At 36.7% G+C, this 17265-nt stretch overlaps 1 protein-coding gene across 9 annotated transcripts in view; it reads left to right on the plus strand.

Annotated features, from left to right (window-relative positions):
* Positions 1-17265, plus strand: part of SNX7 (sorting nexin 7) — a 96235-nt gene that overhangs the window by 54373 nt on the left and 24597 nt on the right. For 5 of the 9 annotated variants that reach the window (XM_070486891.1, XM_070486892.1, XM_070486895.1 and 2 more), the window contains exon 8: positions 8108-8191. The exons of the other annotated variants lie outside the window; for them this stretch is intronic. In XM_070486891.1, the coding sequence (XP_070342992.1) occupies positions 8108-8191 (84 nt within the window). The remainder of the gene's footprint in view (positions 1-8107; positions 8192-17265) is intronic. 9 annotated transcript variants of the gene reach the window in all.

Genomic DNA, 17265 nt, shown 5'->3' on the forward strand with positions numbered 1-17265 from the left:
GAAATGCAAATGTAGGGCTGTTCTGACACAAATTTCCCAAGGACAGTCCCTCACTACAAGACATAGTTTTTGTCCAATATCAAATTTTTAGTTACAATATTCAAATTAACCTAGTTATGCATATTTAAGATCACACAAATGTGAATGTGTGATCCTTTAATATATATATTAAATAATATATTACTGTAGGAATATCACCTTTTTTCCCACTCTCAGATGCATCTTCAATACTTCTTTTGAGTCATCTAGCACTTTCTTTTCACTGGAAGAGGTTATATATCACAACCAGGAAAAAAGCGCTCTGAGTCTCTGTTTCTGTGTCTCACTTTTGAGTCTCTATGTGATGTGTCCCTACAAATATTATCTCCAACCGCCAGCACTCATTTATATAACATTAGGAGCTCCAAATTTCATTTGTCCCAAGAGATAGATGTTCTTGATCTCCAAGCAATTAGCATGTTGCTTAAAAAAATTATTTGAATAGGTAATATATTCACATGGTTTAAAATTCATCAATTTTAAAACACACATTTAATGAAAATCTTCTTCCCAACCCCATGTCTTTTCTTGCCAATTCCCACCAGCCACGTTACAAGTGCACACTGTCATTAGTCACTTTTGTAGCCTTCCAGGTTTCTTATGTATGTACAACGAATACAAATATACTTTATGATTTTCCTTTTTTTACGAATGCACTAATGTGCTGTAAAGATTTCTGCACTTTGCGTTATTAATATAATAATATATCTCGGAGATCATTCCAATTATTGGCCTTTTATAGCTACATGGTATTCCATTGGATTTATCAGAATTTATTGAGTCTGACTCCTACCATGAACAATTATTTCTAATCTTTTGCTACTATAAACAATGCTTCAGTGAATAACCTTGTACATATATTATTTTGTAAATGTACCATTAGATCTGTAGAATGAATACTTAGAACTGAAATTACCGAATCAGAAGCCATTCAATTTTGATATCTCAAAATTGCGCGAGACTGAATGTGCAGTCTTGGGCAATTTAGCTAACTTCTTGTCAACTTAGTTTCTTAGTTTCTAGAACAGAGGAAATAATGTTTTTATAGTGATTTTTGCTATGTGGAAATGTTTAATTTTTAAAAAGTCAGATTTATCTATCTTTTTCTGAAGGATTTTAGTTTTAATTTTAAGCACAAGTTAGAAAGTCCTACGCCACTTCAGGATGACAAAAGAATTGTCTCATGTTTCTTCTGTTAACTTTGGGGTTTTCTTTTATACATTTGAAACTTTGAGCCATTTGGAGTTAATTCGGGTTCCAAATGTGAGGTGTAGATCCAACTAAATTTTTTCCCGGATGACTATCCAGTTGTGCCAAAATTATTTATTGATTAATCATGTTTTCCCCAGTAATTTGCAATGCCACCTTTGAAATATACTCAATTTTTGTTTTCATATGCAGCTATTTTAAGACTTTCTATATGTTCCCTTGTTCTGCATATTAGTTAGGCACCAGAACCATACTGTTTCAATAAAGAAGGGTTTAGAATGTGTTTTATATGTGGTGGGACCTGTTTCCACTCGTTGTTCTTCTTGTTTGTCTATTTGCAGTGGTTTTTAAAAGTAGGCTTTGAAATACTTATATTTAATGATAATCAAACTCTTGAATTGTGAAGTCATTTCCTAGAAATAATTATAGTCACTGCACTGCATAACCGCGTTATGGTCAACCACAGATCGCATATGTGACAATGGTCCCATAACATTAGTACCATGCAGCCTAGGTGTGTAGTAGGCTGTACCATTTAGGATTGGGTAAGTGTACTCTGTGGTGTTTGCACAATGACAGAATTGCCTAATGACGCATTCCTTAGAATGTCTTCCCATCATTAAGGGATGCATGAGTGTACTGTGTTGTCTCTTTAAAAAAAAAAAACTAGGGGCCTGTCCGGTGGTGCAGCAGTTAAGTGTGCACGTTCCACATTGGTGGCCCGGGGTTTGCTGGTTCGGATCCTGAGTGCGGACATGGCACCGCTTGGCAAGCCATGCTGTGGTAGGCATCCCACATATAAAGTAGAGGAAGATGGGCACGGGTGTTAGCTCAGGGCCAGTCTTCCTCAGCAGAAAGAGTCGGATTGGCAGCAGTTAGCTCAGGGCTAATCTTCCTAATGAATAAATAAATAAATACATAAATAAATAAACTAATTTCATCAGTAGTCTACCATATATATCCGAAAGTACCATTAATTGAATTTGTTTCAAGCTAGCATTTCTTCAAAATGTTATCATGTTTTTTAGAATGAAGTAATTGAGAAAATGTTCAATAATATTAGAGGCTTTATAAGAAAACAAAAGCAGCTTTATTAGGGATACTATTTTAGGGGGGGAACTCCTAATTTATATACTTGAGCACATACACTATTCCGGTTATATTGATCACAACTTTCTGGAGCTATGCTATACAATATGGTACCCACTAGCACATGTGGCTATTTACATTTAAATTTCAATTAATTAAAAATTTAGTTCCTCAGTTGCACTAGCTATGTTTCGATAGTCACGTGTGGCTGTTGCTACTATTTTGGACATTCCAGAATAGAACATTTCTATCATCACAGCAAGGTCTATTGGCTAGCTCTGTTTTAGAATATGTTGCAATTTTAAGAGCTGTTTTTCATGTATGGTAGTTTGGTTGATTGAGTCAAAGAGAAAAGGTCATATCTGATGGAGATTTTAGCTTTGGTAGTGATTGAGAGGGAAAGGGATGAATGAATGCAAGAAGCGTCAAGAGAATTCACTTGATTAAAGGTATAATTACACAGTACTTCAGCAAAGATAACACCATCACATACTCTATCACCTAAACATTTTTGAGCACACCTCCAAATATATGTACATTTTTAATTTATAAAGTGTCTACTTGTACTACTATACTCATATATTTTATCTATGTTATAAACTCTGCACATAAGTTGAAAACATTGAATGGATTAAACATAAGGTGGTCAAAAGGTACAAACTTCCAGTTATAAAATAAGTCATGGGGATGTAATGTACAGCATGGTGACGATAGTTAATAATATTGTATTGTATATTTGAAAGTTGCTTAGAGAGTAGATCTTAAGAGTTCTCATTACATGAAAAAAGAATTGTAACTGTGTGAAGATGGATGTTAACTAGACTTATTGTAGTGATCATTTTACCCTATATACATATATCGAATCATTATCTTGTACACCTGAAACTAATATAATGTTATATGTCAATTAAAGAAAAAGAGTTAAATATAAATGGAAGTTCCTTTGTGCAGCCCCGAGAGCTGTTCCTATATGCTCTAAAGTTCATGTGTGTCTTTTGGAGTTTTGTAGTATGGTGGGGTTGGATCACAAGTTAGAGAACCTGGGTTCCAGGAAGAAGTTACAAAAAAAGTCACTTAAACCTCAGTCAGCCTTACTTTTTCATGTTAGTAAAATGGGGGAAATAATATTTACCCTACAGGTGTACAGTGAGAATTAAATGAGATAATATGTGAGATGCTGTTTGGTTAAGTAGCAAATAAAATAAAAATATTTCATGAGAGAAAAAATTATATAGCCTGTCAAGGTCTATAAAATAAATAAGTTGAGATTTTGGTTTTGAAATAATTTTTAACCTCAGTAAAACCTGATGGTAATATAGCATATTGCTTTTCCAAGCTTGGATTATGTTCTTCAGAAGCAAATACAGGAAATGATCATATCTAAGGAATTAAATGACCTTGTTTTTTTTTTTTTTAAGGAGACACATCATTCCCTTTTAAAAAGTTGTATATTAATAGGACTCATGGAAGCTCCTAGAAAGAAATGAATCCTCTTCAGTCCAGTGTATATTGACTGTGCCTCTGTTGTACGGAGGGTTCAAAGCTCACTGCATTTCCTAAAATGGGCGGGACCATTTAGATAATTGGCTTTCTATTGCCTCCAGTGTTACAGGAAATCATGATCATTCTTGATTTGAGGGATGTTAATGGTGTTGGAGGTGCTGACTTGAAAGGTGATGCATCAACTACATCTGTGGGTGTCTTATGACTCAATTTGTCGTTTTTAGAAAATGCATTGTGTTTTACTGAACAAGTACATTTGGATAATAAAATCGGCAATAGATTTCAGGAAGAGAGGTTCTACTTTTTAAGAAAAGTGTGTATTGTAAAGTATATAAAAAAGGTACTACTTAGTAATCACATGGATGCCTGAGCAGCATTGTATAATCAAGCATCTAATTTCTTCAGACGTATCTTACCTCTCTCACAAATCAGAAAATAATATAATTTTATTGTTAAGAGCCCTCTTATCTCTCCCCTGCAATTTAATTAATACTTGTTAAGAAGAGGTAGCTGTCAGATTAGAATTGAATTTTTGAATTTTCTATTGTCTTCTGATGAAGTGGCAATCTAAATCTTTTTATTTAGGTATATTATTTTCAAGAACTTTGCAAAATGATAATTTCCCAGCTTTTCTGATTATGAGGAGAAATTTTTAGCATTTGAATAAATAGATTGAATGGTTGATTTTTTTTTCCATAAAAGGAATTAAAAGAGAAGCCATTTAAAAAAGAAAACAATGAAGATTTTTTAAGTAAGCTCTATTATCCTCAAATTGTATTGTTTTGATCATAAATTTTGGTGATTTATGCCATTAGGGTTAGGTACAAGCACATTTTGAGTTTCTGTGGTATTTAAAAGTGTAAAGAAACAATCCTTGGATAGGGAGTAGGGAGACAGGCTAGTTCATTGCTAATATTTCCCTTTTCTAAAATCATTCATTCATTCTACAAATAGTTACCAAATTCCCACATAGTGTAAGCCCTCAGGATATAGTGGTCAAAAGACAGAAACATGGTCCCTCAAGGTAGAACTTACATTCCAACAGGAATTACATAGACAAATGAATAAAATAATTCTTAGTTCTGTTGAATGTTAAGGAAATGAACAGTAGACTGATAGAGAGAATAGCAAAAAGAACCTAATTTGTACATAAATGCTATTCTGAGAAGGATTATCTGAGGAACTGATATTTAAGCTGAAATTAAAAAAAAAGAGAACCAGCTAGAAGATTTTAAATAGAATAATTTTTCAGATACCCCACCATTTATTTGTCGTCTTTGATATCTCTCAATAAAGTTTAAAAATGTTTTTTCCAAGAAGGTCTTCTACATCTTTTGGTAAATTTATTCCTAAGTACCTTATTTTTTGGTTTGTATTTATCGTAAGTTGTATATTTAAAAATTTTATTTCCTAACTTTTCTTTCATTGGAGAATAGAAATGTAATTTACTTTAGCATATTTATCTTATATCCAGGAATCTTCTAAATTATTTTTAATTTTAATCATTTGTTTGTAGGTTCTTTAGGATTTACTATGTAGAAAATCTAGTCTTGGTTGCACATTGATAGTTTCCTCTCATTTATTCAGTCATTATATTTTATATTTCTTTTGTCATTTCTTATTGAGCTGGCTAAAAAATGTGTTATAATGTTATTAGTGACGAGACATCCTTATGTTTTTCCTAATTCTAAAGTAAATGCTTTCAAGACTTTTTCCAATAGTAATGTTGTTTGCTATAATTTTTTCTGTATAGTTTTAATCAGGTTAAGGCAATTCTTATCTACTCTTGGGTGATGAAAGGTTGATTCGTAAGTGGGTGTTGAATTTTGTTGAATGGTTTTCTGTATCTACTCATATAATTGTATGCTTTTTCTCCATTAGGCACTTAATGTGGTGATTTACACTAGGATATTTTCTCGTTTTAATCATCCTTGGATACCTGGGGTAAATTCAACTTGGCCATTGATGGATTTGGCTTGCTTAGTTTTTTAGGACTTTTGTATCTGTATTTCTGAATGATAATGATTTGTCATCATGTTGTGCACTGCAAACATACACAATTCTATTTGTCAATTATACCTCAGTAAAGCTAGGTGAAAAAGAATTATTTGTAATTACCATTGCTTGTACCAGAAATGTCAGGTTTTGTGTCAAGGGTCATGCTAGCCTCATAAATTTCTACACACTAGAGTAATTTGTGTGAGATTGCCGTTACTTGTTAATGAAGGGAAAAAACTCTGCCAGTAATGCATTAGGAGCAGACCTTCGTAAGCTGTTTAGATGTTAGGGGCTCAGTCATGATATTGGAGAAACTCTAAATTTTAATTGTGCTGACCGCATGACCTTACTGCTGTGCTTGTAAATAGAGAGTCAGGGGGTGAGGAAAAGGGATGCTTCCTTGCCACTGGTCCTAGATTATAGCATAAGGGGTATGTGATGGAGGATGGATGACTTAGTAGTCAGCAAAGGTGATTCTTTCTTAGAGAAGTCAGTGAAATTCCCCCTAGACTTTCGCAGTGATAGATCACAGTCATTGAAAAAAGTTTGAATAGTGTTTTCTTATACCATCTTGGCAGCTATTCCTGGAGAAAGAGACTGTGGGGAAGCTGCTTTCTCAATCTGTAATTTTAACAAATGATACTTTGACAAAACTGTTGATAATCATGGCAATTAACTCCCCTAGAATTATCATGCCAAAGTACATTAATTATATATTAAAGATATAGTTCAGCAGTTGAGCAGCTTTGCTTCTAACACATATTTTAATGTAGTGTGTAGTTCAAACATTTTCACCAAAAGAGTTTACTTTTTTGACATAGGAGAGTTGAACATAGACTCCAGTAGTCTGAGAGAGACCCACCAATGGCCAATGTAAGCTCAAAAATTTTTTAAGGTCTCCTATTTTTGAAGTTGCATGTGAATATCACTACTCCATAGTGTATTTGTGTTTATGTTAACCTAAAAATATTTTTATGTGACCTTTGAAAAATACTTATAACAAGGTTATGCCATGTTTATTCATGATATAGGCAGTCCTCTGGGCCATTACTGAGTATTAACGTGGCTAGAGGAATCCCAATTTGAGAAATGCACATTAAGGCATTCCATATTGGTCTCATCATGAAGTAGTATCAGAACTGAGAGGACTTTCTGATGTTAAGTGAAGATTTTCTTCTGTGAAATCAGCATGCCAAAAACTGAATGAGGAAAGAAGGATAGCATTCCACATGGGGGTGTTGTGCCTGGCGTGGTACTTGGGCCATAGTGAGTGCTCAACAAACAGTTGTTGAAGGAACTAATCTATTTTCTAAAGCTAATCACTAACCTCCGATAAATGAGAAAAACTGCAAGTCTAAGATAATGTTTGGAAATATAGTGGGGCTTCTTAAGTTAGCGGAAGGTTGTTTTAGTTCTTAGGAAATATACTCTAAAGTACCTTCAGAGTCAGGGGAAAAGTGTCCATTTGCATTTTTTTGTTTTAGGGTTTTATCATTCTGTAACTAGCAAGATACTGTTATTCCTTGGATGAGAGTGGAATAATTTATTGACATGACATGCAAACCAATTCCTTAAAATGGAGGTCATTTTTGGACTTTTCTGGCCTCTCTCATCTGATTTGGAGAAGGGCCTGATGGAATGGCCTTACAGAGACTTTTTGGCTTGGCCACATTGTCCAGTCCAGCTGCCAACACTCTTAGGCTTGTTGGGACTTTTGGGGAGCTTTCTGAGCTATTAATAAACTGTCTCTCTCTCTCTTTTTTTTTGAGGAAGATTAGCCCTGAGCTAACATCTGCCACCAATCCTCCTGTTTTTGCTGAGGAAGACTGGCCCTGAGCTAACATCCGTGCCCATCTTCCTCTACTTTATAGGTGGGATGGCTGCCACAGCATGACTTGACAAACAGTGTGTAGGTCTGCACCCAGGATCCGTACTGGTGAACCCCAGGCTGCCGAAGCAGAACATGTGAACTTAACCACTGCGTCCCCAGGCCGGCCCCTAAACTGTCTCTTTGTTTCCCCTGTGGCTGTTACTCCTTTTTTGTGCAGGTCCTCAATAAGGGTTCAGTGAAGATTCCCTAACGTGGTTCAAGTGAACGAGTAGGCAGATTCAGTCAGATTTCTGAGACCCTAACAGTAACCCTTTCATAATCACTTTAAAGGCTACTCTCACCCTAACGTGTGCTAAATGCTTGCGTCCCAGGCACTTTGCTAACACACTGTTCAAAATGATCCTATGAAGTAGATACTTCTTTCTCTTCATTTTACAGATGAGGAAACCACAGCCTATCAGAGAACTGAACTTGTCTGAGGTCACACAGCAGGATTCACACCCATCGGACTTCAGAGCCAAGGTTCTAGCTCACTGACCTGTCAGTGTATGTGATTAGAAATTCTTATAGTTTAGAAAAAGAGGAGAGGGGCCGGCCCCGTGGCCCAGTGGTTAAGTTTGCATGCTCTGTTTTGGCGGCCCAGGGTTTCGTCGCTTCGAATCCTGGGCGCGGACATGGCACCGCTCGTCAGGCCATGTTGAGGCAGCGTCCCACATGCCACAACTAGAAGCACCCACAACTAAAATATACAACTATCTACTTGGGAGATTTGGGGAGAAAAAGCAGAAAAAAAAAAAGAAGATTGGCAACAGTTGTTAGCTCAGGTGCCAATCTTTAAAAAAAAAAAAAAAAACGGAGAGGAGGAGCCAGAAACAACTTATTAATACCCTAAAACAACTGAGAAAGATGAAATGTTACTTCTTCAAAGTGGAGCTGCCTGAGTAGACAATATATGTGGAATCTAGTCTTGATCTAGAGCTAAAAGCATCTGTCATTAGGAAACAGGAAATGTGTCCCTGAGGCAGGTAGCGTACTCTCCTTTGTAACAGGCACACGTCTCGTTCCCCACATGCAACAGAGCACTGAATGTGCTGAAATGTCCTGGAAATAAGGATATTAAGTATTCACTTAATTTCATCAAGTGAATATTTAGTGCAGTAAAGATATTTGTTGGATATAAAGATACATTTCCTTTTTTCGGGGAATTTTTGAATCTAGATATTCTGGATTTCTTAGAATTTAGCTTGGAAGGTACTTCTGTCTTTATGAAAAGGGAGAAAACTCACTGCTGGATTCCAAGGCAGCTGTTAAGGTGAAATAAGAAGGAATGCCCAGTGCAGTGTGGATCTGAAGACCGTTCTAGGTCATAAACTCCTTGTGGCAGGGAGCTTCCCTCTTGTGTGCACCCCTGTGCCCTGGTCATGTGCCTGGGCCAATGCCTGGCATGGAGTGAGCACTTAACACTGAAGATTTTTTGAGTAAACATTTACTTTTATACTCAATTTATTTGCTCTTCCATCTTACTGACGGTAATAAGGAACTGCATTTTGGAGGAGAATAGAGGATTAAGGAGCCTGAATAAATAAAATTAAAAGTTTGGGGGCGGGCAACGTGAAACACAACTTAGATTGAGTTTGCCAAACAATTCAGGAGAAGAAAAACATAAGTGAGAGCTGACCTAAGGATGTTGGAAGTGTACTGTTACGGGGACCCACATCATGAACAAATTTTACTTTTGTTCACGTTACCGAAAACTTCGGCCAGCTAGACTTTGGGGGCAGAAAGCTACCTTTAAGAGTTAGGGAGAAAGTTGAAGGAGGTGCCATATGTGACATCCAGTGCGGGACCTGATTGTAGCAGGTGCTCAGAAGTGTTGGGTTAGCAGGCAGATATTAAGAATCTTCTCTGTGTGACATTCATACGGGAACGTAGCTCTCTTTCCTAACTCTGCCCCTCACCATAACTTCAGTCCACTTCTTGTGAATTCCCTACTTTTTCTTACTATCAGGCCATCCTTGATAGTGTTAGAGACAAAGAAAACAAAGATGATTAAAAGGCTTTCAACAAGAATGTAAAGGAGACCAGGGCTGTTCTGTCATGTCTTTAATAAAAAGGTGATTTCACTCTAACTAGATAAATGACCCCCATTTTTTGTGCCTGTCCCTCCAAAAGCTAATTACTGGCTCTCATAGTCCTTGCCAAGTCTAGAGTGATTCTAAAGTAATTCCTAAATTGCTGCACTTTCCTGCCAGAAAGTCCAAATAAGCTCGCAAAATCCATTTGTAGGAGGACATTGAATAGCCAAGCATATTCAGTGGAATAATTATTATTTCTATTAGTCAATTTGAAAGTTCTTGCCTCTGTAATGGAAATGTATTGGGAGAAATAGCATCAATAGATCAAACTCAAATCTTAAGAGCAAAAGGCCTACCCAGTCATCTTTAAGCACACTTTAATCTCTAAGAAGAAAAACCTGATTGTTCCGACTGTTTTGTGTTGGATCAAGTAAGTGTATGCATTCTGGATACATCGTCTTTACCTCTTATATAGTTCATAAGTATAAAGGTAGTCCTATTTTATAGAATTTGTCTCCACATTTTGTTTACTATAAAATATTTTTGGAGATTTATATTTTAACAATATATTTTTAATGCTTTTAATATTTTATTTGCTACCCTAACTTTGTGAGAATGTAATTCACCTCTGTAACATTTTATTTATAAATAAATAGATATTTATGATATAATTTCCAAGATCACATTTTGTCATAAAGAAAAAATTATCTTTAGTATAGGATTCTAAAATGTACTACCATTACATCTTTTTTATAAATTTTATAAAATACTATTTTAATTTTCTATGAAAAAAATTGTTTTTTTCTTTTCATATTTTAGTTAATCGTTTGGTTAAAAAAGAGCTAATAAATAAACCATAAATTTAAAGCTTTTCTCTAATAGTAGGTCTATTTCTGATGATTATACTTATGTGAAAATATGTTCTTACAAATTTAAATTTGCAAAAGAAATAGAAAATTCGGGGCCGGCCCGGTGGCGTAGCGCTTAAGTGTGCACATTTTGTTTTGGTGGCCCAGGCTTCGCCAGTTTGGATCCCGGGTGCAGACATGGCACCACTTGTGAAGCCATGCTGTGGCAGGCGTCCCACATATAAAGTAGAGGAAGATGGGCATGGATGTTAGCTCAGGGCCAGTCTTCCTCAGCGGAAAGAGTCGGATTGGCAGCAGTTAGCTCAGGGCTAATCTTCCTCAAAAAAAACAAAAGAAAATTAAAATCTGTAATGGTCTATTTTATGAAAAATTATTAGAATACTATAGGGTTTCTGGATTGATTTCATCTGAAGTCAGCTTTGAGGGTATAAGGAAGAAAACCTCCAGTGTGACGAAGTGGGTTTGAGCGATTGAGTGCAGCTGTGATTGCATTAGCAGACATGTACTTCAAAAATTGAATAACTGTTAAAAATAGTGTAATGGTCTCCTGTTGTAAAAATGGCCCAAGGCCTCTGCCAGTAGAATGTAGGTTTTGTTTTCTAGCAATAATGAATGATCTGCATGGATTTATCCAAATTGTTTTATCCACTTTTCCACGTGACTTGTGACAAATATTCACAACGTGATGACCAGAGTTCAGAGCTGTAGATGGTGGTCGTGAAACCCAGCACATCTGTTCTTGGCCCTTTTAACCATCAGACCATTCTCTAGATAACCCGGAACTGAATTAAAAAAGCAAACAAGCCCAACCTGACGAGTAAAGGAGGGATCTCCCTTCAGCTGAGTGTAGGATTCCTTCACGTCAGTGGGATGTGACGTGAACCGCGTGCATCTTTTATTCTTCAGTTTGACACTCTCCTCTAAGAATGTACTTTTCATGAATGAGAGATAGTGAAGTATTGTAATTCAATATTACTTTGACATTCACTATGTTGATGTTCATGTGGACTTACTATTTTTAGCATGATCATTTTTTAAAATTTTGTTTCATTGTTATTTCCTTTAATTTTTTCCTCTGTGACTTTGTCGCTTCTCAGGGAGCAGCACATTTCTTTTTTCCACGTGATAAGAATCGTCGAATTTTTAGTGAAACATGTGACAAGCTTACCAAAGTTTGATTGTGTCCTCCTCTCAGGAAAAATAGTTTTTAACAAAAAACAATGAAGAGTTTATCCTAGCTTCTTTCTAGAACAAAGGAAAACTCCAAAATATAAGAATCCTGTTTTTTGTAAGCTTTACTTAGCCCCAAGTGCCTCAGGAAAGTATGTGCTCATTAGATTGTATTTCTCACAACATCTACCACGTGCTTTGCCCGTAGTACGCAAGAAATAAACCTCTCTTAACTAACTGAGTAAAGTCTGTCATCTTTTTAGTGTGTAACTCCCACAAGGGGTTTTCTTAATGAGTATAGACTGCTTCTGAATTCTCTAATATTGCCCCCCGTTTCTTTGAGCTTGTTATAGAAAAATTTTCAGTTATTTTTCACATCGAATTTCCTATAGCTCAATCTCTATACATAGGAAGTTTCCTGAATTTGTTTGCACTTCTCACTGTGGCTTGATTCTGCCGTAGGCACACTAAACCGAAAGCTTCCATTTAATCAAATGTGAATGACATTTGAATGACTTAGAACCAGTGAAATGTTTCACAGTTTCCAGAGAACCCTGAAAGCGTAGCACTACAAACAAAATTGATTGTATCAAAAGAGGGCACAGGCAACAACTAAAACCAAATTTGTGCGTTTTAATGAGTTGGAGTAGGTATTTCTTTTATAGGAACAAGTGTTCTAACAATTTTCAAATGAGCCACCTTACTGTTTTTTGTTCTAGAAGAATTCTAAGACAATTTAAACATTATTAAAATATCAAGATAAAAACCTTGATAATGAAGAGAACTCTCCCAAAAGATCAGAACTGTGCATTAGTTGCTCTGAGATGTAAAGTGCTTCTCTGGGTAGTTTCCTTACAGTTTTACTTGTCTTCTCCAGACATATACCTCTAAATTGTTATTATTTAAAATACTCATCTGTGCTTGCATGCCATTGGTGTGTCCATGTCACCTCCCAACTTGCCCAAACCACCCAAATTACTGTAGCAAAGTCTCTCTGGAATTTTCAGAGTTTTAGTGCAATCTGGATTCCTATTGACCTCCAAAACTTATTTGATGTCCCCTATGCAAGTGAGTAGTTTTGAATGTTTGCATAGCAGCGTACCTCACCCTGCAGGACCATTTGGGACAATGAATGTCTGTATTATTACTGTTGCCTCAGCCCTTCATCTCCTGTATCTCCATCCCCGACCTGTTCTTCCCATTAACCTGATGATCAATACAGACTTTTCTCCCTGTGCCCACATGTAGTCAATTGTCAAAGCCTCCTGATTCTGCCTCCCAGCATTTTAGTCTCTTCCTCTCAGTACCCCTGACATCAGGAATTTAATTGTTACTACTGCCCCCAGTCTTCTTCCTCAAGCTCCTTCAGCAATTCTGTTGTCTTCTATTAAAATCCAAACACCTCCAGCGAAACTCCTTTAGGATGTGGCAACTGCCTACCTCTCTCTCCTCATCTTTTGCTATTCCCCAACTCACATTCCAGGTACCAACTTCAATGAACCACCTGCAATTCTTCAGAAAATTTGAAGTACACGTGCTTCTGGGACTGTACACCTGCTGTTTGCTTTATATGAAATGGCCTTGACATTTTTTTTTTAATCCACTTGCTTTTTATTTCTCCCCTTGGGCATGAGTCCTTGAGGGCAAAGTCTATTTCTTCACCGTCCATCTTCATTCCTAACAGACTGGATGGATACTGAGTGAATGCTGCTGGATAAGCAAGTGAGTGTGAATGAACAAAATCTTCCTTATCACTTTTCATGGTTGTCTCCTTAGTCCCAGTTCAGGTTAACTGGTTTCCTTCCTTCTCGTCCTCCTTTGTTTCTCTTTTAACCATCTTTACATACCTCTGACTCAGGAATCTATCTGAAGGACACCTCTGCGTCAGAAACCTCCAATGGCTTACCATTTCCTGCAGAATCCATTTCATGTTCAATATCATTTACGCCCTCTAGTGGTCAGTCTGAATCAGCCTATCCAGCTGCATTCCCGTGTTTCTCCTTGCCCACTTCCAAACTCCAAACCTACCTCTTACCCATTCTTTTGTCACCCTCTGTAGCGTGCCATGTCTGTGGTTTTGTTTATGCCATACACTCATCCAGCTGTTTCCTTGCCCCAGTCACTGCCTAGTGAATTAACAGTCAAAATGTTCTCTACTTCAGTCAGATTTAATCCTCCATTCTGTATCTTTCTATACCACTTTAGTTTCTTCCTCCATTATGGCATATATCACACTCTGCTTTGTAGTACAGCTTTTCTTTTTTGTTTTATTTTTGCATATCTGTATTCTAATAGATTATAAACTCCCAGAGGGAAGAGCTGAATCAATTCAACCCTGAAAGCCACAGCCAAGCTATGCTGGTGCTGTTCAGTGAGTCCAGAAAGTGCATGTGCTTTAACTTCGGCAGACCTTGGTTTGAATCTTTATTTTGCCGCAAACAACTATGATCTCTTTCATTTCCTTTTCTCAGTTTTCCAGCTTGTAAAATGAAGATAATAATACCTAATTTGCAACATTATTATGCAGATTAAATGAAATAATTTATGTAAAGTATATAGCTTAATGCAATGGCCCATGGCAGAAATGCAATAAATGGTCATTATTATTGCTGCTGTTACTGGTACTATAGTAGGTACTCAGTACTGGAAAAGGATATTGTTTGGTTTGCCTGAGCTCTTAGTATTAATGGGTTTCATTTAATTGTGTGGCTAATTTCTAGCTGAATATAACTGAAGCTAGAAATTACTCATTAGCCTTGCTGTTAAATATCTTTTTTTTTGGTTCTTTTTACTATCTCACAATCTTTTATTACTCATTCTGGTATTACAACATCTTCCTGGCAAAAAGAGTTGCTTGCTTTTTCAGTTTTTCCACCAACAGAGGGCCAGATCACTTCCAGTATTTGTGAAAAGAATTATTCAACCTTCAATCCTTTTTAACTCAACCTTTTCCATGCTATTTTGTGTGAGAATTAGGTGTTTGTGCTTATTATCAATTAGAGTTTCTTAGAATTGAAATTATGGGAAGATGATTCAGTGTGGGGAAATACCTAATGTCTCTTTTCTCCTTTTCCAACTAAAATAATGATGAAATCATCAAAGAAAGAAAAAAATACCCAGATATAGCAACAAAAAAATGAAAAGAATTGATCATATATACTTAAAGCATATGCATCATTTTCCACACTGGTGAGAATAGATTAAGAAGTGGCACTAGAAATTAACCTAAGACCTGGCCCTGGCAGAGGAATGGCATATTTCCAGAGACCACGATACTGGAAGAGGAGAGGAAATCAGCTTCAGTTTCACCAGCCGATGATGATGATGATGATGGTGATGATGGTGGTGGTGGTGGTAATAGATAATATTTAGTAGGCAAATTGTCAGGCACTGTGTAAATCAATTAATGTTCGTTATCTCATCCAATTTTCATAAAATCCCTGTGGATTAGGTGTTGTTATTTTTATGTTCATTTTACAGATGAAGAAACTATGGTTTCAACGCAGTCTTTTGCAATGTCACATAACTTATAAAAGACAGAAGTGGGACTTAAACTGAGGCCAGTTTAACCTGTTGTCAGCGTTCTTAATCCAATGCTCTGCTCCTGAGGCTGCAGACCTTCTTTCTGTAGGTGAGAGTGAGGCCAGGAACAGCTCAGGACCTCTTCTCTAGGCATGCAGTAGCTCTTGGTCAGAGCAGGAGCACCAACCAGCTTGACCACGCCTCCACGGGCTTTTATGAGGGGGAGCTGCAGATTGACAAAGGGAAAATTATTTGTAAATCCTTTAAGGCAGTGACACCATTTTAAGCTCCATCAGGAGGAGGAGGAAGATAGACTATATGATTTAGATACTATGTTTCCTGAAGTCAGTTTCAGTAGAGCACTCTGCCAGTAATTCCACTCCAGTGCATAGGAATTTTAGATGCAAAACCTAAGCTGAGGAGAGTAACAGTGTGGTTACAGTAGGTGTAAGTACCTCCTAGATCCTAGATGTGAGAGAAACATTTTGCTAATAATCTCCATCTGGCTATGAAAATGGCAAGATTCCATCCAACAACCCAGAGGAAGGAGTTCTCTAACCAGCCTTTGGGCTTTTTCCAGCAGGCCCAGATCCTGTTTGAACTTGGCCTTTCAGCAATTTTACTCTTAGCTTACCCCCTAGCATCCACAGCCCACCATTAGACATCCCATTAACATGCTATTACACAAATTCTCTAAGGTTTAGCAAAGTAATTACCCCAAGGAGTGAACAAACCCATAAAGTAATAAATGACCTCACTGAGATAGTTTACAAACAAAACAAGAAGTGAAAATATAAAACACACACCCACACCCATGCTAAACATGAAAGTCAACCTTACTACTGAAATTGATCTCCTATAGGTAATAAAAGCATTAGGTAATACCAAATGTCTATTCTTAGGGAAATAAAATAAAATATGGCTGCAATGAAATAAGGACAGAGAAGTGAAACTCTATAGCAAAAACAATAATCTACACAAATGTTAGAAGCAAATAACATATGTCATTGATTCTAAGACATACATTGTCACATTTTAACATCTCTGAAATGAGAATTTGTTAAATGATAGCCTCTGTCAAATACTTTCACTTAAGCAACAGTGGTAATGTACAATGTCCCTTTTATAACATGAGAGAGAGAGTATCTTTCTCCTGGAATCTTCCTGGCTTTGGATCTCATTCAATAAAATCCAGGAACCTTACCAAGGACTGCGTGGCTCCATAAGACCTGATCACCCACTGCTTCTCTAGCCTCATCTCCTAGGACCTTCCCTCTTTTGTACTCTGCTGCATGCTACAGCCATTCTGGCCTCCTTATTCTCCTTGGACCACCCAGGCCTACTTCCTCCTCTAGGCCATTGACCCTGTTGTTTCCTCTGTGGGGAATGCTTTTCCTACTGAGAACCCCATGGTTCACTCTCATGTTGATTTCAGATATTTATTGAAATGACACTTTCTTATCTGGGCTTTCCCCTGTCATCTTATTTAAAATTGTGTCATCCTGACATTCCTATCTACCTTTGTGCTTCGTTTTTCTTTTTAGCATTTATTATCAACTGACAGTTCATATTTCATTCATCTTCCTTATGGTTTCTCTCCCCAGTAGGAGTATAAGCTCTGGTAAAAGCAAGAATTTGTGTCTCTTATCTTCACTACTGAATCTTCAAGTCCTAGAAGAATGCCTAGTATAGAACGCTTAATAAATATATGCTGAATATATGAATAAATATAAGTGTATATAAAATGGGTATAAATATTTATATGAATATAAATATGACAAATACAAAACAAAAACTTGATGAATTACATACTCAACGGTTGGTGGGTGAGCTGGGGAGGAGTTGTAAATATCACACTAAGCCTGTCTAATGGAGCAGGGACTAGGTGTCAGGTGTCTTGAGATATAAACCTTCCTCTGTTACCAGTTGAGTGAAATTTGGCAAATTAATCCCCTGGGCC

The sequence above is a fragment of the Equus asinus genome, chromosome 16, assembly GCF_041296235.1.
Source record: "Equus asinus isolate D_3611 breed Donkey chromosome 16, EquAss-T2T_v2, whole genome shotgun sequence".
Lineage (NCBI taxonomy): Eukaryota > Metazoa > Chordata > Mammalia > Perissodactyla > Equidae > Equus > Equus asinus.